The sequence below is a fragment of the Homalodisca vitripennis genome, chromosome 5 (genome assembly GCF_021130785.1).
Source record: "Homalodisca vitripennis isolate AUS2020 chromosome 5, UT_GWSS_2.1, whole genome shotgun sequence".
Lineage (NCBI taxonomy): Eukaryota > Metazoa > Arthropoda > Insecta > Hemiptera > Cicadellidae > Homalodisca > Homalodisca vitripennis.
The window spans coordinates 130,401,894-130,429,816 of NC_060211.1; the positions used below are offsets into that span (position 1 = coordinate 130,401,894).

The 27,923-nt window shown below is 32.8% G+C and overlaps 2 protein-coding genes across 3 annotated transcripts in view; one reads left to right on the plus strand and one right to left on the minus strand.

Annotated features, from left to right (window-relative positions):
- Nucleotides 1–1,689: 1,689 nt before the first annotated feature.
- The window catches only part of LOC124362886 (cadherin-89D), a 157,791-nt gene continuing 131,557 nt past the window's right edge, over nt 1,690–27,923 (minus strand). The window contains exons 15-26 of one of the 2 annotated variants that reach the window (XM_046817760.1): nt 24,350–24,635; nt 23,283–23,571; nt 20,679–21,946; nt 18,388–18,661; nt 17,316–17,452; nt 12,788–12,997; nt 9,691–9,779; nt 7,961–8,044; nt 7,128–7,196; nt 6,497–6,718; nt 5,098–5,472; nt 1,690–2,030 (exon numbers count right to left, since the gene is read on the minus strand). In XM_046817760.1, coding sequence (XP_046673716.1) covers nt 1,805–2,030; nt 5,098–5,472; nt 6,497–6,718; nt 7,128–7,196; nt 7,961–8,044; nt 9,691–9,779; nt 12,788–12,997; nt 17,316–17,452; nt 18,388–18,661; nt 20,679–21,946; nt 23,283–23,571; nt 24,350–24,635 — 3,529 coding nt within the window. In that variant the 3' untranslated portion in view covers nt 1,690–1,804. Of the gene's footprint in view, nt 2,031–5,097; nt 5,473–6,496; nt 6,719–7,127; nt 7,197–7,960; nt 8,045–9,690; nt 9,780–12,787; nt 12,998–17,315; nt 17,453–18,387; nt 18,662–20,678; nt 21,947–23,282; nt 23,572–24,349; nt 24,639–27,923 lie in introns of both variants that reach the window. The other variant, XM_046817759.1, reaches the window with a different exon arrangement.
- On the plus strand, nt 26,313–27,891 carry LOC124362888. The gene has a single exon (XM_046817762.1). It carries the CDS (start codon nt 26,425–26,427, stop codon nt 27,802–27,804), a length of 1,380 nt encoding a protein of 459 aa, XP_046673718.1. The 5' UTR covers nt 26,313–26,424; the 3' UTR covers nt 27,805–27,891.

Sequence of the window (27,923 nt, forward strand, 5' to 3'; positions counted from 1 at the left end):
CTGATAAATATTTACAAATATAAAATTCTCTGGTTATTTTGCCTTTGTTGCAAAATTGTAAATATTTACACCGGAATAATTGATCACATTACTTTAGCTAAGTTCAGATGATTATTTTGTAGCGTGCGAAAATGGCGTGCACACCGCTGGATTCTAACCCGAGTTTACAATGCCTATACAGCACAACTGTTAAGTATAACAAGTTATTATCTGTTAACTGAGTTCATCTGATGTCCTAATCAGGTTGACCTTTGCATTTCACATCTTTTTAGCATTTAAAATGTGCGAGTAATTTATAGGTGTTTCCATTAAATCTTTCTCTTGTTTAATGTTATGTTTATGATGCATATAGTAGAAATGTATAGTAGTTAAGCATCATAGGTGCTCTGATTTAAATAAAGTGAAATATTTAATTCCTCCATCACTTTGAAACTTCAACGTGTCAGTGAGATGGAAAGTGCACCATACTGTAAACGTGTCAGTGCTAGCTGACACATTTTAGAATATCCGTTACAATGAAGTTGCCTTATTTAAATTATAATGTATTTGTGTAACCAATCAAATACAACTTAATTAAGAAGACAAAATTATTAGTTTTCAGAATTATAAACTACCTAGTCTTAGAATGTTTTAATAGGAATCTTTTATGGTAACAATTAATTTTGGTCTATTTCATAATATTGTAGCTGTTAAATTTTAAATGTCTTAGAAACTTCAACTAGCTACTGACCTCCTCTAGGTAAGCCTCTTGTTGATTTCGCAGTAAACAAACCTTTTGGACTGTGTTTTCATCTAATAAGAAAATGCTCCTGGTGACGAATTTCCAGCCTCTAGAAGCATTAGTCCATAAAATGTTTAGTTAAATTATCCATGCTGTAAGGAGCTTCCGATTGTAATAATCTCCCAACCCCTGTAGGTTGACTGACAATGGAAGTTTTCAGTCTCTGATAGTTATTAACAACTACTATAATTATTCTTGGCATCTGAAAGCACCTGGTCTCAGAGGGTTCCATGCCTTAAAAGCCTTTCGTAATCTTGGACCTTTTGTATTAGAACCAAAATTTTTGCTTATGAAAGCGATCTCCCGACATCTGGGTGGTTCGGCGACTTTTGGCACCTGAAAGACCCTTAAATTTAACAGGTTTCAAACTTGTATTAAAGGTTTCACCCACTAGAATATGCCGGACTCTATAAGCTACCAACCTTTGAGTATATCTGGTCTGATATATTTCTTGGTTACTAAGAGCCTCTAAAAGTTCACAACCCATGGAAGCTCAGTGTATTTGAAAGATTACTACTTTGTATAATTTTCTGGAAAATGAAATATTATGGCTTTTAGTAGATCCCAGTCTTTTGGAGAAACTATCTATTGGAGCATCTTCCCACTGGAATCTTTTCTCATGTAAATCCTCTTTCTGGCTTCTGAAACATCTCAGCCTTTACAATTTTAGAGTTGTGACATTGGAAAACGTTTCTGGCCCTATTCTACAATATTTTTCGGTAAGAAAAACTTGATAACCGTCCAATATACATCCAATATACAAAATATATATCTAATTTTCGAATATACACAATAGTTGTGTAGACAAGGTTTCTGATTGTAATGAATGCATCTCCATAACAGGAAAATAAGGTATTTCGATTTGTATCAATCGAAATTAGGAGTACACCAAATAAAAAAACAACTAATAAGTTTATTATAAAAACATATAATACATAATAATTCACAAAATTAAATAAAGTAAATTACAAAAGTGACAACAACGAACTAAAGTGCTAAAAATGTACAAAGTTTACAAGAGGTTCACCGAGCGATGACCATGCGTTCACTGGGACGTCTCACGAGCCCAGGGCCTGTGAAGGGAGGTGGGGGCTGCATCATAGTGCCCCCCATGGAATCTTTCCTCTGGTGTCTCGCCAGCGTGAACTCTCCCCCATGCCCCGCACATCCTCCACCTCCACCTCCACTGCCACCGCTGCTGTGGCTGTGATGCCTGTGGAGGGACTTCAAGGAGTCTTCATAGCTCCCACTGTAAAGCAGTATTTTTTGTAATGTCGGTAACCTACTATTTTGCAATATTAAGCACAATACACGCAGTTAGAAATGTCTTGAAATCAGTTATTAATCATAATAGTTTTAAGGGTTTCAACAATATCTAAACATTGCTTACTACTACTCTACAACATGAATTTCAAAGGAATCGGCGAACGTAAGCTATTGGAGAAATGTTTGCAGATAGTTTTTTATTCAGATTGCCAAAATGTTTTCTTTAAAATCACACATCCCTTGTGTCTCTTGAAGATTACAACGTAATTTTTATGTTTTGGTCTGTTTTTCAATTATTATTTGTTCACTACATGCAGTGTAGCAATATTTCTACAATGAGAAATCCCCCTTAAAAACGTTTTAAAACTGTATTATTTCCTCTGATTGCTTAAAATTCTTCTTAGTGAGATTTTAAATACGTGCAGCCAATATACTATTGCATTAGTAAAGTATACCTTATTAATTCTAAAAGTGTTGTAACATAAACATTCGCAAAACTTTACTAAAGGTGTGTACTAGATCTGAGGTAGAATCTCTAAGAGTATCAAAGTTTACTTTCCGTTAGGAGGAATCCATATTTATTCACAAAATCAGGAATATGTGACCATTTAATAATATTACAAATTCCGTTTTTACAAAGTATAAATTAGGACAACAAACATGTAAAATTAAAATTACATCGAACAATAATTACGTAGTGGATGTATTATATAGATTTACATTTTAACACTAAATGTTAAGATTCTATCTTTTAAATAAATAAATAATATAATATTCTTATCAGTGTTGAATCTTCATGAATTTTAACTGACACGCAATTACGCTAGGTGCGACCATAACAACCACCAACCTTCATGCCTGCTGATTCCGCAGAAGAAATGCTAAATTCAAAAGCACAGAGGTCGTGGACAAGTGTAATTGATAACAAAAATACTGTCCTATTATTTCCTAACATTTGGATAGTGCACGGAATATACTGATAGGTCTCAAATCAGACTGAAATTGAGGGGGAGAATACTCATGCCTACGATGGATTTGAGCACACCATATATCTGGAAAGATGCAGAATTGTACCTTAGTAGACCTCTAAGTAATATGTCTCTACTAAATTACTGACATCACAAACAAATGTAATAGGCCATTTTTTATAACTATACATTAGCAAGTTTTAACTGAACGTGAGAATGGCATGTTAGTTCGGACTGTGACTGATTACTCACTCTCAGCTTGGTTTACGACCTCATTTCTTCAAGTGTTGCGTGCTTAGGTCTCGGACTTTTGTGTCTACAAGAGTTTTACTGGTCGTGTAAAAACATTTTACAAGTCATTCTAATTTAGTTTTGACAGGAGAAGGTCCTGTGGGTGGATTAACCCTTTTTCATTAGTTTTTTTTTTGTTATAAGAGGTACAAATGAAGAATGATTATCTACACTTAGATAACTGTGCTTAGAGTTCAAAGTCACAAAAGGATTTTGGACATTCACATTACATTGATCTGGAAGAGCAATTAGGCCTCGTATTTTCCTAGACATGACAATTATCATCAGTCATTATTTTCCAACAAACAACACGTGAAGCAATCTTCTAATGTAGGACAAGTCCTTTACAGACCTCCGTCAAAGCACTCAGACAAAGCCTCTGCTTCACTCTTGGTTTAGCTCTAATGAAAATTAAAAATTCCTATTAGCAAATGACTCCTAGAAAATTAATGAGAAGACACACGTCCTATACTTCCTTAAATTGAACTAGTTTCATTAAGTTATCAACTATGCTGTAATTAAAATGAGTAAATTGTTTATGTTTATAAGTGGTCTGTTAAAGTTTACAATTTTCATGTTATGAAATATGCATATGGAAAGAATAAGTATTAGTGGATGTTTCTATTTTAGAATTATGTCGTACTAACCAATCTTATCAATAAAACCTTTGAATTGTAACCCCCGACAATCATCTGAAATTTTGTATTGATATTTACAACATAGTTGATTATATAGAATCCTTAAAAGAGGCGGAGATAAGGTTTCAAGCTCTCTCGACTACAAAACCCATATCAACAAAGACACTTTTTTCTAAAATGGAAAACAAACAAAGGAAAATATCTACAACTAATTTTCTTGGTACTGAATTTCCTAGTACATAAGAATTTATAGTACCTTCAGTTTTGACTGGTAACCGTACACGTTTTAGTGAACAATATATTTAAAATAATACATTGCTTTCGAGTGTAACATATTGGACTGCGTTCATTCACAAACTTTTTCAGCTGTGTTTTGTGTACAAAACTCATAAACACATATGTGCTAATACACTGGTTTGTTCCCTCAAGCAATTGTGCAGTACTACAATGCAATTGAGTTGTGATTCAATGTAATAGAGATGTACTCCCATGCAATTCAATAATTTGGTGTACCCCAATGAAATCGAGCTGTGCTTCAATGTATAGGGCTGTGTTCTCATATGATTGAGCTGTATTCTATTGTATTTTTACTTCGTTTCCACGCAATTTTATTGAGGTGTAAGACCATGAAAGTGTGCTGTTTACTCTGTACAACTAAGCTGTTTTTTTTTGTTTTTTTTTTCAGATAATAATTGAAATATGCTCCCATGCAATTGGACAGAGCTGAGTCAATGAGTTCTCTCTATGTAATTAGGCTGTTACGAAAAAAATTAGCTATGTTCTTATAAAATCTGTGCTCTCATGTGGGCTGTGATCTTGGTGAAAAACACGATAATTTTACAATTTTTTGTCCAAATATCGAGGGTAAATAACAAGATCCTGATATAGGGAGTATTCTTGTTGTGTTGAGTACTCGAAGAAGAGTGTGAATTCAAAGTCAAGATCACTCCAGCAGGGAGGTGTATTATAAAATAAAACTTGTTATCTCATAATTCAGCAACACACTTTTGAAGATCTAGCGGCACGGATTGTAACCTAATACAAGCTATGTAATAAAAACCTGTTTCCATCACATTTATGAGGGTTTGAGCCACCATTGCATGTTCTTTTCCTTCTGTTTCAATTATTAAACAGTTAATTTCCCGATACTCACTTGCTACTGTTTGCAGATGAATGCGAAGTGGAGTGTCCACAGGCGCAGCGGCCTCGAACTCTCACCGGGTCCCCAATGCCGGAGTCTCGTGCACTGGAGTGGAGCGAAGCCAGGGATAATTCCAGCATCTTGGCGGAAGGGGATCTCGCAGGCGTGCAGCGACGAGAGTGGTGGCGTGAACATGTCGGTGCGTGTCTGTGCCTGCCATGACGTGTGCGCCGAGCACACTCTGAGCGGTTTGACATGTAGCTATCCGAAGTGTCTTCCACAAACGCCCCGGAGTAGAAGAGGGACCTGGGCTTGCAGTCCAACCGTTGCTTGGACAGCCCCAGGTCTACAGTGTTGATAGGATAGCCTCCTCCGATCTTCTTGCTCCTACAATCATAACAAGCATCTTGTAACATCGCTTGATACTGCATTTTCCACAATGTATTATGCTAATTAGTACACAAAATAGCACTGTTCATACTGATACAAGACTTTTTCACCGAATGTTTCATCGAAATTCGTCCACCAGAACAGTCATTATTGTTTTAGTAAATATAATGTAATAAATTATAAAATTAATTATGTAATACTGAAAATTCATAAATATTTAATACTTATCCTCAATGTACATGTAGTAGGTATCAGCTTATAAACCCAGATTCTAATTCTTGTTAATAAGGCACCTAATGATATATAATATACTAATGACATATGAAATGCTAACAGACCGTCATGTGAGTTCTACCCGAAGTAAAGTTCAACACTGTCATAGGCTGACATTTCTGATCCATCACGAAAAAGATATAATATATAATCGTTGGTATTTATTTATATGTTTTTCTTATATACATAATATACCTATCCAATTTTTAACATCTTAGTCTAGTTGTTTTAAAGATGATTTTAGTGATTTTAGCACAACGACTTGTCCCTAAAATATATAGTGGCTTTCAAGAAATAAATTTCATACTAAATTTGAAAATGGTAACTTTTGATAGGCTGCAAATATTGATGTACAGTTTATGAAAGATATTTAAATTTATGACATCAGAAGCTTTTGAAGTGAAGTTTAAGGAATCTTTTGCTAAAGGGCTGTAAAATATGTTTAATGCCACAGAGCCCTTAAAAAGAGCACAGACTATAGATAATTAATCTGTGGTAAGAGCCTGACTCCACTTATCAAGTTACCTGTATAAAAACTACTTTTTTTCTCGGAACTATAGAATAATTTTGAAAATTCTTTCCTTTCAAACCAGTATCAAACGAATCAAAAGTTGAAATCTCTTAGGTTTACTATGAATAAATTTTACTATTTTTAAACAATAATTTGTAAACATCCTCCAATGCTCCAAATGACACAGTAGTGGCTTAAGGTAGGTCTAGGTTCTTAAACCTAGACATTAATACCCACTTCTTCTTGCTGAGACACACAACGCAGAAGGCAGCGGTGAGGGCACCGAGGAACACCACACAGCCCAGGACGATGGTGACTACCTCCAGGCCAGTGAGGAGTGGAGTGCGTGGTGGTATAGGACGAGCTGGAGCATGGTACACTGCTCCAGTGCCCGCCACCTCCAGCACGTGCAGTGGCTCCAGACTCCGCTTCACCTCCTCCTGCTTGGAGCTTAGAACCCTGAAAGAGATTGGATTATATTTTATGGAGTTGTAATCTATTTTACTATGGGGGAATAAAAGAAAGATCAATTATGTTATTTATACTATGATATTATGATAGCATGTCTGCTTGTCCAAAATATTACAAAATTGTATATGCTTAAAAACATGAAAAATACTTAAGTAATCATATAAAAAAAACATTCAAATTGATAACCAGTCAGATATTTTTGTCACTGTTGTGATAATTGTTTGAACCCTACTCAAGAAAACATAAGATTGAGTTCCTCAATAAACATAATTTAAGTCATTTCCTCATAGAAATCTTTATCTTCAGTTTCTTCTCGGGCCCTTGTTCAGATATTGAGTCATAGCACCTTTATATATATTTTACTTCATAACGTTATAAATAATATGAAACCACTCACTCATTCAATGTCTCCATGTCCACGATGACGTTCATTATTGGATCCACAGCATAGAGATACATGTCAGTACTGAAACAGAAAAATCTTGGTGTTTAATTGTAAAGTCATTCTGTTTATCTCTTTTTAAGGCTAAGGATTCTCTGTAGAATAAGGTTAAGAAGCTATTTCCTGCTTAAAGGTAAGTTTTAAACTACTTTCAATTAATTTCCGGGCAGGGAACCCATTCAAAGAGCGGCACGCTCGGCGTTTACTATTTATTTATTTAAAAATCAATAGCAATTCCTTTTTAAACGGTGCATCAATAAAATAGATAAACTACATAAACCTTTATTGCAAATAACAGAAAAAGACATAAATGCAACAGAGCAAGAGCAAAGACAAGCTTAGAAAAAATATTATACTAGTAATATAGGATAACTATAACACTATATGATAAACTATGGATGAATTAAAGATAAGAAGGACCGCTAATATATAAACCTAAAATGTGATAAATTATTTAACGATATAACAATGACGAATTGTAACCACGTAGCAAGATTACAAAAATATTACATGCACGTATCAATATAGTACTTTATTAAAGGGTCAAGATTCTAGAGTTTATGTTTGCCTGCAGTGCTGTCTAAATGTGAAATAATTCAGGAGCCGTTTCCTGAAAACACTGAGATTGTCAAAGTGAAAGTCAACTCGGTTTGAAATTCTGATGTGTTTCTTGATTTGATTGTCTTGCGACAACCGCTGTATCCATTACACTACGACATCGACACTAAATGGGATTTTTTAACCAACGTTACGACTCTGTACTGAACAGAGTCCTGTGTTCCACTTACGCGTCTGTGTAGTCTCCATTCTCCTCTTGATGAGGTTCCAGCATTCGTAACCTCACGTCCAGTCCCGTAACGTTGGACAGCACCCTGGAAATGTGTTAAACTGTTAATGTGAAAAAAACATTGCTTCAAATTAATTCCTAAGAACATTCGATCTCACGTATGTCCCTTGTTCAAACTTTAAAACATAAAATGTATTCGTATTAATAATATTAAAATCTGTTATAACATTTCATACTTTAGATTTTGTTGGAGGGATTAAACGCGTTTTGCATTTATTGCACAGTGTTCTAGAGCCGAATAACGAATGTTTTAAGAGTCATTTTGAAACAGAAAATAGATATAAAAATTGAGATATTGCACGTAGAAAATTAATTCTGAACAATAGTACATTTCATTTTATAGTCTTTTATGGCGTTTCATAGTTTATAAAATGTAGTTTATAACTTACGATTTACGCTATTGAAAATCGTATCAAGACAAACATGGCAAGTATGATGGAAGTATTCTAAAAATATTTCACTGTGCTGACATTTCCTAGATTAAAAGACCGCTTTAAGCCAGAAACGTTAATACGATTTTAATTAAAAGCAGTAACACTGACCTAAATAGATGACATTCACTGCTAAAAACAAATCTGAGACGACAGATATTTCGTTCTTAATAATGGTGGTTTCCTCACACTTGGAAAAATCTCATTTTGACGTAGAAGAAGGTTCAGAAATAATTAATTATTCTAAAATCTACTACTTTTATTATCTTTCTAACCATGACCTTATGTTCAGGATTTGTGTTTTAATACTGGATAGATTTATTAAAGACGATGAGAAGAAATAAATGTTCTCTATGAGAAAATACTTGAATGCTTTCCTACATTACCAGCAAATGCCTTTTAAATGTACTACATATAAATTCAAATTATTTTGTTTTTACATGTCAACTGAAACCAGTTGCCTGTCCGTTCAAAGTATAACCTCAGGAACATATAATCTCAATATGAACCTTGAGTTTAGCTCCAGTTCACCAATCGGGGTTTTTTAAGAAAGTTACGGAAACCCGGTTGCCCCAGCGTGCTTAGAGCCTTGTCTAAAGCATCGAAGTGCACTAAATTGTGCTCTTGATTAGACAATAATGATTGTTCTTCGTATAGATTACATTACATTTCTCTGCCATTCTAGGTTTCTTTGATGTCGAGACGATGTTCATTTCTTAGTTACCGACTTTTTTTATTTATTGATGACTCCAGATTCCAAGTATCAAGTCAGTGACTTCACCAGATCCCAGACGCTGCACTAAGAGTAAGGAGAAATGGAGCTAACCTCAACATTCACATGGACTCTACCGTTTCTACCATAGCTACTTTATAAGGAGATAATCTCAATACTAACCTTCGGAGGATCATTGAAGTTGTGCCGTTTAGTGTTAAGATAAAGTTCGCAGCTACCTACTTGTGGCGTTTATAACCTTTTCATGCAAGAAATATTGTTTTCTTACTAGATTTTAAAATACTACTTGTTACAAAAATATTTAAAACTATTTCTGTGCTTTTTTCAATTGTGAAATTCTTTCATTGTAAAAATAAATCATAATTAATACTTGAAGAGAACTATTAAAAATGGAATATTTTAAACTTCGTTCCATTTATTAAGGATGGTACTTTAAATTATCAATAGATACGTTTTTTTGCCTACAATTGTATATTTTCACTGTGATTAACCGAAAGCTTTCCTTACTTTGTGATGTTGTCTATGTGGTCTTCTACATCTATAGGTTTGGCATTCATAATCAGTGCAAGCTTCTTCTGTTCATTCAAAACATAAACCTGAAAAATACACCATATTTGAGTTAGTAATAAAAATGTAATATTAATTAATTAATGTATTCCGTTACAGATATTTTATCTATTATAGTAATACCATTTTGTAAAGTAAAGGTGGTTTCATGGTTTGACAATTTCGGAATGCCAATCCTAATAGTTGCCACCTACTATTGTAAATAAATTTCTATATATGTAAATACAGTTATCTGGTTATTTATTTGACATTTTTATTGTATTTAATTTCACCTTACCGCCCATAGGTGATTTTAATTTTGTGGTAATTTTGTTATTTTAAGCATTTGATTTATTTTGCATAAATAGTTTAATTTACTACTACTATAATACATACTAATTGTTAAAAAAAATCTAGTTTACTTTTTAAACTTGTTCATTTATATTATAACAACATTGTTTTAAACTGCAGTAGGTACATTTATACCAATGTGTGGTATTATACACACATATTTATACATAAATGACTTACTCACTTTTACAAGTGTGGTTATTTTGTTATATATTTAAGCAAAACCTGTAGTAACACTTATTAACGTTACTTTTTTATCGTCCTGTTGTTGATTTTAGGTTGTTTAATAAAATGCATTCGTCGATTACATATAATATTTAAAATAGACGGAAAAAAACTAGGCACTACTTTTGAAGATTGTCTATCGAATGTGTTTGATATATTATAAATGTAACAGTTTATATTAATAGGTTAGTTTTATTAATTAGAGAATTAAATAATTTTAGTAGAATTTCATATTTCTTATTGTATTTTTATGTAAAATGTTTAAAAACTTGTATGTGTTTTTCTAAACTTTTTAAATCACTTTAAACTAGAAAGATTTAATGGTATCAACAATTATTTCAGATAAAATTATGTACATATGTACATAAATATTTACAGTAGTGTAGGAAAGGAACTTGAAAACTTCTATGAGGTTCTAAAAACAAATCAACAGTTTGTCATCCTCATAACTGGGCCAAGTTATACTAATATTTCTCAACTTTGATAGTACGAGTACATCCATGTAAACAGAGTGATGTATGTTGCACAATAAGATCTTGCCCATTGTTCATATAACTTTGTTGATTCGACAACAGAAAAGCGGCTACAGTTGGGGCAGGCAAAGTTTAAATCTGTCTGCAGTGTGCAGAAAGTTTGCTGGTGGACTGCAACTGCATCCCTGGCTACCAATCACCGACAGATATGAACAGAAGCAGGGTAGCGTTGCTGTGAGCGTTTTGCTGACACTAACCTCCGATTGCTTGTTTGTGAACTTCACCCAGTGAACTCACATTCAACTGTGAGTCCACTGAAGCATTACTCGCTCCACAGTAACGAGCAGTACCAATTACCCCGTACTACATTTTTGGTATCGTTAGCCACTGGTAACTTTATAAACATTTAATAATCCAATATTTGAGTTTGTCAACATTGTAATAATCCTTCATCTTTTTTATACGGATAGTAAATAGGAATTCATATATATATATATATATATATATATATATATATATATATATATATATATATATATATAGCCTTCCATTACGTTGCTATATAATTCCATTGCGAATTTAATTTAATTACCTGAAATACATTTTGTTCTTTAACTCTATTTAACTGTAAAATTTTTAATATCTTAAATCTTAACCGGGCCTTTATATCTTTCGAAATTTTGATTATACTCTTTTAAATATTGGCTTATATTTAAAAGCCAGTCCTTCTCTGCGTTTTCTAAATTCTAGGAATTTGGAGGAAAACAAGAATAAATTTCTTTAACTATGTGTCTATTGCCAATAATATCGTATTTATTTAAATACTGAAAAAAATCATTAACTGACTAAACTTAAACAGATGCATTAAATTATAGAGTTAATATACCAATAAACTATAATACACGTAGTAATACAAATAGAAGGTCATTTATTCTAAAGTGAATTCATTTAAATTTCAACACTCGTTTCTCTATCTCGGACTATGATTTTAACTGAAAACCTCTTAAAGTTGATGAAGGTTGCAATCTGATAAAGTTCTGTAAGTTATTTAAAGCCTTTAAATATTAATAATTCTTGTTATTGTTACCTGATATTTCTATTGTTGTTAATTTATTGTTTTATATATATATATATATATATATATATATATATATATATATATTATTTCTTAGTTATTATAAAAACTCCAGCCCTATACACTGTTGACTCAATCCCACTCTAGTTTATCCTACTGTTATCTTAGATTATTTACTGATGTTAGTCCTTTTTATACAGTTTATTTACTGTTTTTTTCTTCATAGTGTTTAATTAATTGTTGTTATTTCTTATTTTAATAGCTCTCCTTAGGCTATATGTTCTATGTCCTATTGCTATAAAGTGTCCTAGTCCTAGTACTAGCCTTACAATTTCCAGTCTTGTACTACAGTTGTTGCCTGTGTTGTTTGCTGGTCATGCCTCCTTGTTGTATGTTACTATTTGCTCTCTGTCTTGTTAGCTCCTAAGAAAACATTAGTACATCTTGTCCATAACTATTTTTTGTTATTTCTGTATAAAATTGGCGTTTGCCGTCGAAATAAATAAATTATCTTTAGATCTTCAGTACCTACAGTAATTACGAAATGGGCCGTATAATGTACCTTGTATAAGTCACCATCATAATACATTGGTGTGTTTTCTTTAAGCTTTTGTTGTGCTGTTACTTTCTGATATGGTATCAAACTTATTTTGTAAATTAAAATGATCATAATTTTTAGTCTACTCAACAACGAATTATGAACTCATATTAGTTATAGGTAAGTTTCCACGACCATTGCAGCGGGTCGGTATTAATCTGTTTACCACGTTTTTCTCATAGGTCTGGACTCAGATTAATTATATTCTGTTTTTAAACATTAGAAATACATATCACAATTAATGGAAGCTGTGGTTAGACATAATTCTTAATTTTGTATAATGCGCGTATAAATGTGAACTTCTGTAGAATAAATCATTATTTAATCTATACTTACAAAGACATTAGCGATAGCAGAGCGACCATCGTGAGCACCTGCTCGATCTGTGGCCTTGACATCGAACCCGAACACATGTCCTGCCTGGTGTGCGAAACTGGCCACAGCTCGTAGGTGTCCTGTCACAGGATCTACAGTGAAGTAGTCGGCTTCACCTCCTAGTATCTGGTATCTAATCTCAGAGTTCAGACCTTCGTCTACATCTGTAGCCTGCAACAGTTAGTATGTAAAAGATTAACCTGTATTTACAACAATCTGAGCTTTAGTCAGATAAGCTTTCCCAAGCCATCACCCTGCATATCTTGGTAAGATTATTTCGTCTACAAATGTAGCCTGCAGCAGTTAGTATGTAGGAGATTAGTCCTCATTTACAACCATCTGAACTTTAGTCAGATAGGCTTTCCCAAGCCATCACCCTGCATATCTTGGTAAGATTAGTTCGTCTACAAATGTAGCCTGCAACAGTTAGTATGTAGGAGATTAGTCCTCATTTACAACCATCTGAACTTTAGTCAGATAGGCTTTCCCAAGCCATCACTCTGCATATCTTGGTAGGGTTAGTCCGTCTACATCTGTAGCTTGCAACAGTTAGTATGTAAAATATAAATACTCATTAACCCAAACACCACTATTGTGCCACCATTCACATTACACATTCTTTCTTACGTATCTTATCATACAATGAGAGGACTAAATGTTCCTTTTCCTCCTTTTTTACATTCCCTCAAATACCAAATCAGAAAACAGAACAATAAGTCCTAATCCAGACTGGTGAGAATGAAACCAAGTGATATTTCTACACAGGAGCCAAGAGCACAAACAACACATTACACTAGTACCACGGATGGTGGAACACTTATTATTTTTTGACGTATAAGATATTGTGACACCTGAAGAAAAGGTTGGATTCCAACCCTCGAAACTTAGTGTATATTTTTTTAATATACAATGGAAAATGTTCGATCCTATCACTCTTTCAATATTTTACAGCTCTGCCATATCGGAACTAATGTATTATTTCAAAAGTTAGTTTAATTATAAATTCTGCCTGAAATATAAAAATAGTTATTTTCTTCCTAGAACGATTTCAGTATAAGACAATATAAAATCATGTGGCAAAACATAAAACTTCAATTTGAATAACTTAACTTCGAACATAGGGATCCAGGAAAGAGATAAACTGTCTGCTACTTCAAAATAAAGTGTCTAGTATCCAAAAGTGACTGATAGTGGTTCTAAATATCTAAAAAGTAGGTGGGGGATGTTTATGACTCGTCCTGTAAAATATATAGGTTTTTCAGGCTTTTGTTTGAATGTTGCAAAAAAGTGGGATGCAAATGACAAGGAAGAGTGCCGTACATGCAAAACACCGGAGGGTATGTTGATGGACCTACCAACGACACTCAAGTCCAGCCTTGGTTAATGAAGGAGTCGTGAAGCACAGGTCAACAACTACGGCTCATTACTCACTAATTACGTCAAAGGCTAGACAAGAAAAGTTGTTACTCCACTGAGTTTTTCTGACGTCACTCTGACCTCTTGTTTTCTACCGGATTAACAAATTCATTTTGTCTAGGTGTCCTAATCTACAAAAAATTAAACATAAATTTTTCTTAAAAGCAAAATAGTACGTGGAATTTGTCTTTAACAGTATTAATCAATAAAATATGAATTATAATTTAATCCATTTCAAAATGACTCAATGGTATTTTTCCATTCTTGTAGTTTTAAGAATTTATTTTCTCATAATACTATTTAAATGCTAAAAATTTAAATACGACTGCATTACAGACTAAGACAGTCTTTTTAAATAATAAAATCATTTATTTCATTTGTTGCTACTAATACTTTCCTCATAATTACTTTAATTAATATGGGACTCACTAATATGACTATATTATTCCTGGCATTAGAAAACCATATTTCGAAATAACGTAATGATGTGTAATACGTTAATTCAAATAAGAGAAAAATTCAAATTGTAACCAAATTGTCGTTGTGGATTAAAAATGAAGCACCATTTTTATTAATAATCATTTTTATAGAATAGTTTAATTTTATCATTACTGTATTGTTGTATTTATTAAAATTAAAATAAATAATAAACCAGTTAAAATAATAATTCACCCGTATTGTGGAACATTTTTAAAACACATTTTATAAAGAATAAATCACTCTTGAAGGGAAACAACCTCAAACTATTAGTTTCTATCAATTGGAATGTTCTAAATATCACAATGGGAGAAGAGGAACCACTATATTGTGATATAAATAAAGGGCGGAGATATGTTGCATCTCCTATAAGAAGCAATCCTGTTATATTATTCCCCCGGGGGGTGGTCTTGATTCACACCAGCTTCACCAGTGACATTCTACCCTTGTGTAAAGAATGTTCATTGGGATTTCTGGTAGAATTAAATAGTTAACGTTTCTAAAAATCTGGCTAGTAGTAATTTGTTTTTCTATGTTACATTATAGTTTTTCAACGCGTTGATAATCATCCACATAATGCTATTAATTATGTTTTTTTAAATCACTTTTGGTATAAAATAAGAATATTTTACATGGTTGAAGAAATCTGTCCTAACTAAATTCACAACGGTTCTCATACATTATCTATTCAACAATTTATAATCTAATTTCACAAATTATCTAAACAATCTATAATTATTTAAACACACGGAAAGCCTTAGATTATAAAAATGACTAAGAGAAAAAATAGTTAACAAATATTTTCTGGTTTATAGAAAAGTATATGATATTTTACGTATTAAATATACTATACTCTAAGACGATTAGCTACACAATTAATTTTCACAACTAAATAATATTTTCTATAAAGTTGGTAAAACTGTAACACCCAGTTTTGCACCGCTTCTACAAATAGAATACAAATACACATGATCATCAGAGTATACCGTATGGAATTTAAACTAATATATTGATCTATGATCAAAGCAAAATGTAAGTTTACAGATTCATAAAAATTTGTTCAGGGAGTCAGAGGAGAAATGATCTGAAAAGTCGGTCTTTGAATCTTAGGTCAGATTAAAATCTTGTAAAACCTTTCATCAGGACCGTGGACTTTGTATTGTACCTATTCTGTTTGATAAGATGCTGGGGCAGAGCAGTGATCCATATGAACGGACATAAAAGTGTAAAAAAGAAATAAATTAAATAGTAATTGTTAAAACTTTTTCTATGAGAGAATCAACGCTTCTTATGTGAATCACGGAAAATATTCACCACTTCAGAATTTAATATCCCCAATATTTTAATCCTGGGTTGTAAACATAAAATGATTTATAAATCCATCACTAAACGAACAAATCGATACAATAGTGTGCTAACAAAATTCAAAATTAACTGTAAATAAATAAATCAATGCACAATTACCAAACACAAAAGGTAATCACTGTGCACACTATTCTGTGATTTCATTTACGAATCATTGGAAACTTACGGTAGAGTAATGCAGATGCAAAGATATCCTACTGTTATGCTCCTGTTATTTTAAATTCGTCTATCCTCATTATGAACGAGTCGAAAGACAACTTACATTTTATAAGCAGACATCCTAGTTTTCGTGAAGTCAATAGAGCAATTACTCCTCCTTAGAAGGAAATTTATTGTAAGTCGTGCTAGTTTCTGTTGTAGTTGAAATAGGAGGGCATCGAAAGAGTTAAGAATAGTAATTAATATCAATTTAACTTTTTCTCAAACAACAGTTTTTAACACTTAATCACAACAGTTAGATACCCAATAGTTACATTACCAAAATGCAACGAGATAAAGAGACACAAAATCGCAATTTTAAACCTAATCATCTTTCATATGGTTGACTAATTTTATTGGTGTCTGACTGTTGGTTTTAAGCGTGTCAATTTAAATAAAATATTGACTTAAAAATGTATCTTATCTTCCCATTTTGACTCAAAACTTCACCTGGAAATCGATTTCTTTCTTATGAGGAATTACTATATAGATTGCACGATTATTAATAATTAATAAATTTACTGTCTTTTCCTGGGCTATTTTGTTTGCTGGTAGTTTGCAGGAAACATTCCTAAAATTATTACTAATTCTGCTTGCAAAATTAATTCAATCCTGGCCATGTGGGAAGAAATATAAATATAGCTGGCTGAATATTCTCCCAAAACTGAGTTTTATTGGCATTAGAGCTTATAGGTAATTACTTTGTTTTCATTTAATTGTTGAAGATGGGTAAATTAAGTAAACAGTAACTGACACTTTATGAACATTTTCCATTAGTACTAAAACACTTATGAAATTTGGTACCTGATCTTTTCTTTAAATGGAAAATCTTTCATTTAATTTCAACATACAGCTACACTTCGGCCAAATTATAATACCATACACGTTTTAAGTTTGACCTCTGAGGAAAAAACCAATTGTAGAAGATAAAATCAGCTATTTTTTTCTCTTAATGATACCACATTTCTACAACATTTTCACAAGCCCTGTCAGCAATATTGGACCACCAAGTAGCTCTGATATTCCAGCATACCTGCAGTCGTGCGATTGGATAGCCGTAGTTGGCAGACGTGGGGATGGCGGCCACTAGGGGCCGTCCATTCAGAGGAAACTGAGGGGAATTGTCGTTGACATCCTTGACCCTCACCACTATCTTCACTTCATTGGCAGCTGAAACATCACCAGGTATGACCAAATTTGCAAAGAGTTGCTTTAAAATTAAATAAACAAGATTACCTCTCAAACTGTACAGCTGTGTGGTCTGTGTATTATTTCAATAGGTCCTTTTCACTCTTCTTTACAATCCATTACTATGACATATTTATTTCAATAATAATTATTATATAAAATCCTTTTTAATGCTATTTGAATTTAAATAATAAAAGATTAAGATTACTTAATTAGCTATGAATTTAACATAAAACCTATTTTCCAAACTCAAATTGAAATTCCAAATGTTTATTCTCATCCGTTTGTGTTTTGGTCATGATTACACAATAGCCTAAATTGCTTACATTAAATAAATATTTATAAAGTCATGAGGAGAAATAAAAAAATCTGTTATTTTATTTTAGTAATAATATAATAAGATAAATGTATATAAACTTTTAGTTTAACCCTTTCGAGAAATACAACCCCTCAATCATACTGTCTCAAGAAAAAGAATTCCTAGAAATTATTTATTATTCCAGTAATTTTTGTACACTTGTAACAGGCAAATTTGGTAACAGTAATTTACAAAGAATAAAAGTTATGTTCAAAACATATGTTGAGGATAAAGAATGAATATTTGATGAAATAGCTGCTAGTATTCTAACTAACATGAAATGAAGCAATGTTCTCAGTATATAGTTCCCAATGTACTGAACTACTAATATGATAGTTTTACACTAAACACTAAAAGGCACTTATGCATTGGCTATGTAAAAAACATAATATCACTAAAAGCAAGCAACTACTTGCTCTCTGGTCTTCTTTCTTTTCTAATATCAGGGTGAGCTGGACAACTGTCTTTTAATTTATAAAAATATGTTATAAAATAAATATGCAGGTATCGACAGTTCTAGAGAGTCTATCTGTAAACTAAACTTGTCTAATGTCTTTACCAAGATCAGAGGTGTGAGCTGGGAAGATCATGTGGGGGAACCCTCTAGCTTTCTTTATCGGATGGACCTGCACCGTGGTCTCCAACCTCTTGACCTTCTCTCTGTCTGGGTTCGCCACCAAGTACAGGGTTCCGTTGAATCTCTCCACATGGAACCACTCACTGTCCGGTCCCGGCACCAGACTGTACGTGTACCCATGGTTAGCACGTGACCTGAAGTCTCGGCTCACGTTCAGGGTGAGTAACTTCAGTGGTAGAACTGAGTTTTCTTCTACCTGAGACGTAAAAGAAATAGAAAAAACATGAAAGAAATGTTTAATAAACCAAATAAATATCCAATTATAGTCAAGAAACTATTGCAATATGTATCAAAATGTTTATAAATACAAAAAATGAAAAGTGTATTTATCATATGTATATTATTATTTTCCTATACATATTCATACAATTTTAATCTTGAACACACACGTATTTATTGCTCATTGACAGGCCTTCTGAATGATTTTGAATATAAGGAATACAAATTTTACTAAACAGTACTAAATACTAATGTAGACTGTTATATTCTGTTATTAATTTACTAACCTTGTTGCCAAAAACTATTTTTATCGTATTTGCTATTGTTTTAGCGTAGCTTTTCTAGTAAATCCGAAGAAAGTTTCCTGCTAATCTTAAAACTGAGAACCAAATAAATCTTTTTTTCGATCACAACATGTTCTCATGCTATGTATATGGAGTTTTTTATTCACGCTAATCTCAATTAGATAAAAGTTATAGATACATTTAGATTATATGTTTTTTTTCCACAAAGCTGTTTAATATTGCACCTATTTCTTAATTTTAGAGACTAAAATGATATTATTTTGTGTAATACCTGTGTTTATTATAGCTTATACTGTATTACAGCAATTCTGTTTCAATTTAAAATAGATGAATTCAATAGGTCAACAAAATTACTCGAATAGCATTAACGGCCATGAGTAAAAGTAATGTCAAATGAATATTTTATTAAAAGCTACTGAATAGCAAAAACAAGTAAACTAAAATGGAGACTGCAAGAAACAAACAAGCAAAGCTTTTGGTTATTCAAGAGCCAGTGAATGGACCGAAGAGACAAAGTAAACTGAATGTAACAAGTTTTGAATTAAATCTATTGTATGTTGTCCTCACTCGGCTGGTTTTACCAGACGTTATTTTCTGCTAGTTTATTCTTTCACGATATTTCTTGACATTAAAACTTTTAATTTCAATGAGCTCTCTTAATAATATAGTTCAAGTTCCTTTGAAAAAATAATTAATTATTTGTAAAATAAAAAATTCACTACATATCTTTTATTATACTATTAATAAAAAATAAACATATACACGGCATCGTTTATTTACCAAGGTTGTATGTAAAGCTGACCTAATCACGACTTCTCAACAACTGACATCTCCCTTCTTTTTTAAGAATAAAAAAAATATAAGTTCCAATACGTACGAAAATGAGAGAAATGTTACTAAACACGTCATTATACTTGGTAAAAGAATATATGTGTACGTTAAAAATCAAATATATACATTATACCTACCACCAACGTCACAAGAAACGCAAACAATATTACTACACAGACGTTGTGCTGCAATATATATATGATGCAAGCACCACAACACATAAGTGAAACTAAGCAGGGAATTTCATATCGGCACGTCTGCCATCCTCTCCTAATACTCCCCACCATCCTCCCCTAATACCTAGGGGCCGTATCACGTCACATGACTATATGGAACTTCTGTCATGGCAGCCCTGCTTAGCGGTATGTACCAGATGGACAAGAGATGGTGAGGGTTTATCTCATCGAGCTTGGATTTAGCCTATGTTTTGTAGTGATGTCTTGTTTGTGCTTCTTTTGGTTTTGGTGCTGAGTTACAGGTATTTGTTTGATTTTTACTTACTAAATTTTTTGTTGTCAGCTTTGACTTACGTGTGTAAATTAGCGAGTTTCATTGTTGTGTTAGTTTATATGTATGCTTATAACCTTAAATCTTAGATACGAACACTTGGAACAGAGGTATATTCCAGTTTCAAAAATAAAAGGGGTTATGTTTGTCAATAAACACCATAAACACATAATCTTTATCATTTGAACGATTATAATATAAAACAATAGAACATGATTGAGCAGAATGTTTTTAAATTCTTATAGTCAAAGGTTTTTGAGCACAAACATCTGGATATTTGGATAAGTAAGATTCTAAAAAGGCAAGAATGTACAGGCTATTAATATTTTTGATGTACTTAATACAACTTACCTCAAGTTCATAGTATCTGTGGGTGAAGATCGGGCCGGGAATATCCTCCTCAACTTGTTCTGGGACATCAAGGACAGAGACCATGAGTAGAGCAGTTGAGCTGAGTGAGGGATGGCCGAGGTCAGAGGCCACGATGGTCACATTGTACACGCCCTGCTTCTCATAGTCAAGACTGGTTGTGGTGGTGACTGTACCGTCCTTGGAGTCGACGGCAAACAATTGCGGCCTGTTGCTGAGATGCTGAATGTGAAATAGGAGCATTCCGTTACCGTTGATTAGCGAGTCAGAATCGTTCGCAGAGACTTTAACAACTCGTGTCCCAGGCGGACTGTTCTCTGTGACTGAACCCGTGTATAAGGGGACTGACAAAGTGTCTGAGGAACCTTCCAAGTTGGCTTTTACTATTCTACTATAACCATAGAACATAGGAGGGTTGTCATTCAGATCCAAAACCTTCACCTCAATATCCACCGTACTACGAAGCCTCCTGTTCACTGGCCCATGATCTTGAGCCATTATTCTGAAAAAGTACATCGACTGAGACTCTTGATCTAGTTTCCCATCTACCGTTATGATTCCGTCAAAAGACACCATGAAAGGAAGTTTGGACGAAGAGTCCCGCTTTTGTAAGAGAGTATAAGAGACATTTCCGTTCTCACCGAAATCAGGATCTGAAGCGACCACGTGACCAAGTAATTTCCCCTCGTAATCCCCCTCAACGATTTCATAGTAGTATCGGGACTTTTCGAACACTGGTGAGTTGTTGTTGACATCCTTCACGAATATCCTTGCAATGATGCTAGTCTCTAGACCTCCTCCGTCCATGGCAGTGATGTTCAGCCTGAACTCTGTTTGAGGAGGGAGCAGTCCGGACACAGTCACCTCACACGTTGTAGGGTGGACTGTGAAGTGATGGGTCGTGTAGGGGGCGACCATTGTAATTTCCGGAATATACGTTTCGCTCACCAATTTATAACTTATTGAACTATTTTCACCGTTGTCTTTATCTGTAGCCAATAGACGAATGACAGGGAAGCCTACTGCTAGTGTTTCTGGGATTGAAACCACCGGCAACACTTCCTTGTCCCGAAGACTTCTGCTGCTCTCAATAATCGTTTTATTTCCGACAGCGATGAGCAAGGCACTGCTCACAGGGTTCTCTATCTCCACCATCTCGCTCGGATGAACCCACATTTGGACGAATTGAGGAAGATTGTCATTTACATCATCCACGTGGATAGTAAGCACTACTTCTGAACTAAGGTTTCCTGAAACAATAAAATTAGATTTACAAACATAATGAACAATTAGAAGTATATTTTATCCAAGAATTTTGTGGTGAATTCATATTTCATTAATATCTAAGACTTACTTTATAAGGCAGAGTTTAAAATGTCGTGTCTTTCCATATTATTACCATTTAGGTAAGTATATTCAATAACAATTTCCTAAAAAAGCAAACCATAAATATGAACCAGGATCTCTGAAATATGAATTTTTTACACCAAACTACTCTGCTCATAGCTTTGGTAGTGTATGTACATTTTTTTATGATCCCAACAGAATTTCAAAATTATTTTCGATATTATTACAGTTATCTAATAGTTTTATTTTTTCTCCGTGCCAAAAAATACACAAGATTGTTTTTAAGGTCTAGAATCTCAAGTTTCATTTTCTGTGTAATTGCAGGGAGTCAACAAATGTGTTTCTTGAAAATGCCTGGTTGTACATAGACGCATTTTTAAGTGTTAGTATGAGTAGACAAAAAGTAGATACATATTGACCCAATTTTACATTCAAGTTTAGTTACTAAATTATATTCATTTGCTTTTAATTAAATAATTGTTATCACAAATCTATGTTTTGGTCGAAATACAAAAACTATAATAAAAATAAGCTAATTCAAATGAAATTTTACTGCATATAAAAGGATAACAAAGGAATGAATATTTCCTTGTAAAAATATTTCATTTAAAAGTGTTTTTTATTCACTGGAAAAACATTATCCAAAACTTGTATGAGCTTATGTGTTTGTATTGAACTTTTATAATTTAAAAGCAATAATTGGTTATAAAGTACTTAAGTATATTATTACAAATATATTGATATATATCTTTGCATAAAAATGCAGTTATATCTATAGTGATCCAAACAATTTATTGTTATCAACTAATGCGGAAATCTCGCATTGCAATGTCTTGTATATGGGCACTATTTGGTTTATTTGGGATTTTTTATACTTAATGATGTTAAGTGCCATCCTATGATAGTTCTGTTTACTCCCTATCATCTTTATGAAAACAAAAATATGATGATACTCAATTATCCTTTCCTAATTACTTTCACTATACAACTTGTGTCCAATTATTTTGCAATAATCATGACCACACATAGTTCTATACTATGTTAAACTTCGATAAATGATGATTTGTATATAAAACATCGTAACTTGTATAAAATAACTATTTTTGCATAATTACTGTTAAATTATATTTTAACAGCAAAACAGTGTATTGCGTTGTTTTTATTTCTTAGACTTAGTAATAAGTAATTTTAGTACTTATTAAAGATTTCACCTGTTGAACGCCGTAATTATGTCTGTACCTTTATCAGTGGCGACGACCCTGAGAACATGTTTGTCCTTAACCTCCCTGTCCACCTTCCCCACAAGAATCACCAGCCCACTCGGCTCCAGGGCAAACATGTTACTGTCTTCTCCACGGAGTGTCAGATGGAACTTTGCGTTGATCCCAACGTCTGCATCTCGCGCTGTGATCGGACCTTCCATCGCTACAGGACATCCCTTCCCACAGTCCTCTCTGATGTGTCCAGAGTACCAGGGCTTCACAAACATGGGAGCATTGTCGTTCTCATCTTCAACCTCAACGTGTACCTATAAATAAAACATTTCTTTGCAATTATTGCAAAATAAATACGAAGACACCAAGAAAACCCGAAAATAGCTATAACCGTGAATGTTGTGCGTAGCACTACTAGGCTTATGCAGTTGTGTTATTTTATTCTTGTAACTTTTAGTTGCTTAAAGTTAAGAGTATTTGCAAAAGCCATGGTTGTAAAAGAAATTTATTTTTATTGATTTTACAAAACTAAACCTACAGGTTAGACATTATTATGTTTCTTTAAATAGTAAGAAATAAAATTGGCTTGTTACTTCTCTAAGACATTTTCTGTTTTCAAAGTTTGGACAGTTTAATTTGAAAAAAACGAAAAATCCCAAGATATCACTTACTTATTAACGTACAAATAAAAATTGTTTAACACTTTTAAAAATATATTTAAAAGAAATTCTCTACAAATTACTATATACGGGCACATTTACATTCAGAAGATGAGTGAGCCATGACAAAAACAAAATTCTTTACTTTTGTGATAATGCTAATGATAATTTTGGTATAAAATCCAACTTCCTAACATTATCTCCAACAAACAACATGACCTTAAATTATTCTTATTATTATTATTATTAGAGATGTAGCCTCGAAAGTATCCTAGAGAATTCGAAATTTACATTGTACACAATAATATCAATCAAAAGGTGTATTATTGTATATTATAACTCTAAATGTTGATTCTTTCAATAAATTAATTAAAGTAAAATTTGCACCTTTTTAAAATTTGAAAACTTTGTAACTCTCTGTATTACAACAAACCTGATAAAAGCCTCTATGAGCGATAACACCACGGCCACTCTCCGCTATCACGCTGAGCTGGTACGACTCCTTGAGCTCACGGTCCAGACCTTTCTGCGTGTAGACTGTACCGTCTTGTGATATCGCGAACTGCTCCGTCACCTGGGGCTCGCTGACGATCATGAACTTCACCCCTTTCCAGGCGCTGGGCTCTGCGGAGTTGTTACGCAAAGGGATCAGCTGACCTACCAGAGCTCCGGAAAGGTTCTCTCGTACACTGAACTTCATCACAATTGGTTCGTTGTTACTGCTGGAACAGTAAATCACGTTGAATGTTAACATTTTACTTCATATTCAATTTTGTTGGGTAATATCAACATGCTGAAGTCAAACCTTGTTTAAGGCCTTTAGTTTCTATTCTTATACCACAGTTTAACTACAATCAAATTAATTACTACTCTCTCGTCTACAATTTCTAATACCGTCAGTTAAAAGGTTAACTATATATATATATATATATATATATATATATATATATATATATATATATATACGAATGTAGGTTAATTTATGTCTTAATAACTTTTATCATAAAAGCTATGACTATGCATATTTAATTTTGTACTATCTTAAAAATAAAAAAATATTTTTCTGTGAATATATGTATGTATGTATATATATATATATATATATATATATATATATATATATATATATATATATATAATTATATATAATAAAAAACTATAAACAGTCAAAGTTTCAGGTTAATAAATCATATGTTTTCAGAAATAATTGTTCCTAAACTATGAAGCAGAGTAACATGACGAGGAGTGGGCTGTTGTTATTGGACGCTCTATATACGAATGTAGGATCATGTAAATCTCAATTACTTTTATCATAAAAGCTCACTATGCATATTTTATTTTGGACTATCTTTTACTGTTTATAGTTCCTACACACTTAAAACAACTTTTCCACTTTTAGTTAAACGTCAAAAATATTTTTATGGTATGAATTTTTTTAATTATGTATAAGAAAATCCTGGTTTTTTTTATACATTATATCAAATTTTCTAAAACTCTTATAACATTTATTTTGCTTTCACTGCTTCAAAACATACCAGCCTTTAAGTGTAAAATATTTCAGCACCACCTGTTGTTTTTTTTTTTTTGAGAAAAAAATAACAGGACTTAAAACATACTATAGCCATATAGGTATAGTAGCACCGTAACACTTTAATTTTCTTAAACTACTTTAGAACCATAAAAGATTGTCAGTGCTCCTTTTAGGATTCCAATGATAAATAAAAAAAATCTGGTATATGAGAGAACTTCTTTCCAAGCCAGTAAATCCATAACTGGATATTTCAAGCAATTAATTTGGAATATAAATTAGTATTCATTGGGGTAGTTTTCAGAGGGATACGAGCACAAAAACTACAATCCAAGAAAAAAATAAGCAGCTGGTAGATGCTATAGGCATAATTTAAAAAACAAAGTTTAAAATTTTGTGGTAACCGAAGAGTTAATTTAATTACTAAATCCTAAAAACTCTAAGGTACAGTACAATACCTCACAGTTTTACGATATAATTTTAAAAGTACATATAATTTCTTATGAACTATTTATTTTTTATTAGCTTCTGTTCTTCCTTCGTTTCAACATTTTTTAAGATGTCCACAGTGAGGTCAAAATGTTTCAAGAATTTAATTGTTTAAGTAATGTTTTGGAGCGGTGTGAATACAAATATTCAGGTGTCTACACGTATTGAATAAGTTAGTGAATTTATATAATAGATTTGCTGTACAATATAAATAAATAAACAAATATACGTTGTTAGTACGGCTCAGTACAAATATTTTCAAAGTTATAACGGAATTTTTGTTATGATAAGAACCAGTTTAACTTGTCAGTAAACATTAGATTACATGCCTTATCTATTGTAATGCGATTTGAACATAATGCTTCACATGATTACTGATAAGCCTAACTGTTAAAATATTACTTTAAACGCTTAATTAAAAACCCAACTATAAAAACTTGTTTGTTTGTGCTTCGCATATCAATTTGAACAAGGAATAGGTCCAGCATTTAATGCTTCAGTTTACAACAGTGGTGTTTTTCTTGTGCGTACTGATTGTTCAATTAAAGGTTTCTTGTACTCAGCAAGAAATTGGTTTGGAAGATTTTCGAGACGTACGGGAATCAAAAACCTTTGTGGACAAAACTCTGCTGATCAAGGAAATATTCAATCACCGCTTTTTACTAATAACAGCACCGAGACACTTCGGGAAATCTGTAAATTTTGATATGATAAGTCTATTTCTTAGGAACGACCAAAACAGAAGTGAGGTCAGAGAAGTGTTTCAAGGCACAGACATTTTCGCGGATGAGGAGTTTGTTGAGAACCACATGACCAGCCATCCAGTTCTGTACTGTAACTTTGACGCAGGACTAGAGGTGATTTGTGAAGACACTCTGGTCAGTTACTATAGACAAGTACTATACGGGATATTCATTGAGCATGATTACTTGCGGTATAGTCCTGCACTGACCGATGAGCAAAGGGAAGAGTTTAATATTTACATAGATGGAAATGATGAGTTGGAAAAGTTTAAAATTGTAAACGGACTCCGATTTATATCCCAGCTTCTTCGAATACATCACGATAGAAAGGTTGTTGTTCTGATAGATGAGTATGATGCAATTATTGTCAATAGTATTTTTAATACTGACAATTCCACATCAGAAACAGGAGATAAATGCTTTGATATTACAAGAGACACTTTTAACTTTCAGAAGGATTTATTGATCGCAACTTTTAATAACAACAACGACATTGAGAGAGCATTTATAACAGGCACATTGACTACACATTTTCAGACTTCAAAATTTGTAAACATCGGATTTGCACTGCATAAAGAGTTCGTGAAGTTTTACGGGTTTACACAACATGAAGTTCAACGGCTAATGGAAAAATTTGGACTCAACAGTTACCAACAGAATGAAGTCCATAAATGGTATAATGGATATTCCGGTCCTAGATATGGATCGCATATTTTCAATCCATTGTCAGTGGCAAGATATTTCCAACACAACCTGGCTTTTGAGTATTGGGTGAAGTCGTTTCCCATTAGGGATATAGTTCTACCTCTGATGGACAACAGTGTGGTGCAAACGACTTTGGTGAGATTGGTTCAGTCTACAGGTCCAGTAAGTATTAAAAAGAAGGAGACATTTACAATCAAAGATGTAGAAGATTTGAAGAAAATAATTAATAGACAGTGGGATAACAGAATTGATTTTGATATTTTCTTTTTATTTCTCTTGCAAGTTGGATATTTGACCTACGAAATACCAAGGGAAGATTTATCAAAATCATCGATTTTTCTAAAAATACCTACTAATGAAATTCGTAATGAGTTTTCATCTATAATAAAGCAATATTTTTCTAAAAATCTTGAAGATATGTAGAATTAATATACTGCGGATGTTTACTTATTAAAAGCATCAATGTAGTTTATTACTGCCGTAATACGAATGAAATTAACATTTAGACTTCGTTTGTTGTGGTTCATTTATACAGACAAATC

Coding starts and splice junctions, on each gene's coding strand:
- LOC124362888 (XM_046817762.1), top strand. CDS start 26,425: ATGCTTCAGTTTACAACAGTGGTGTTTTTCTTGTGCGTACTGATTGTT.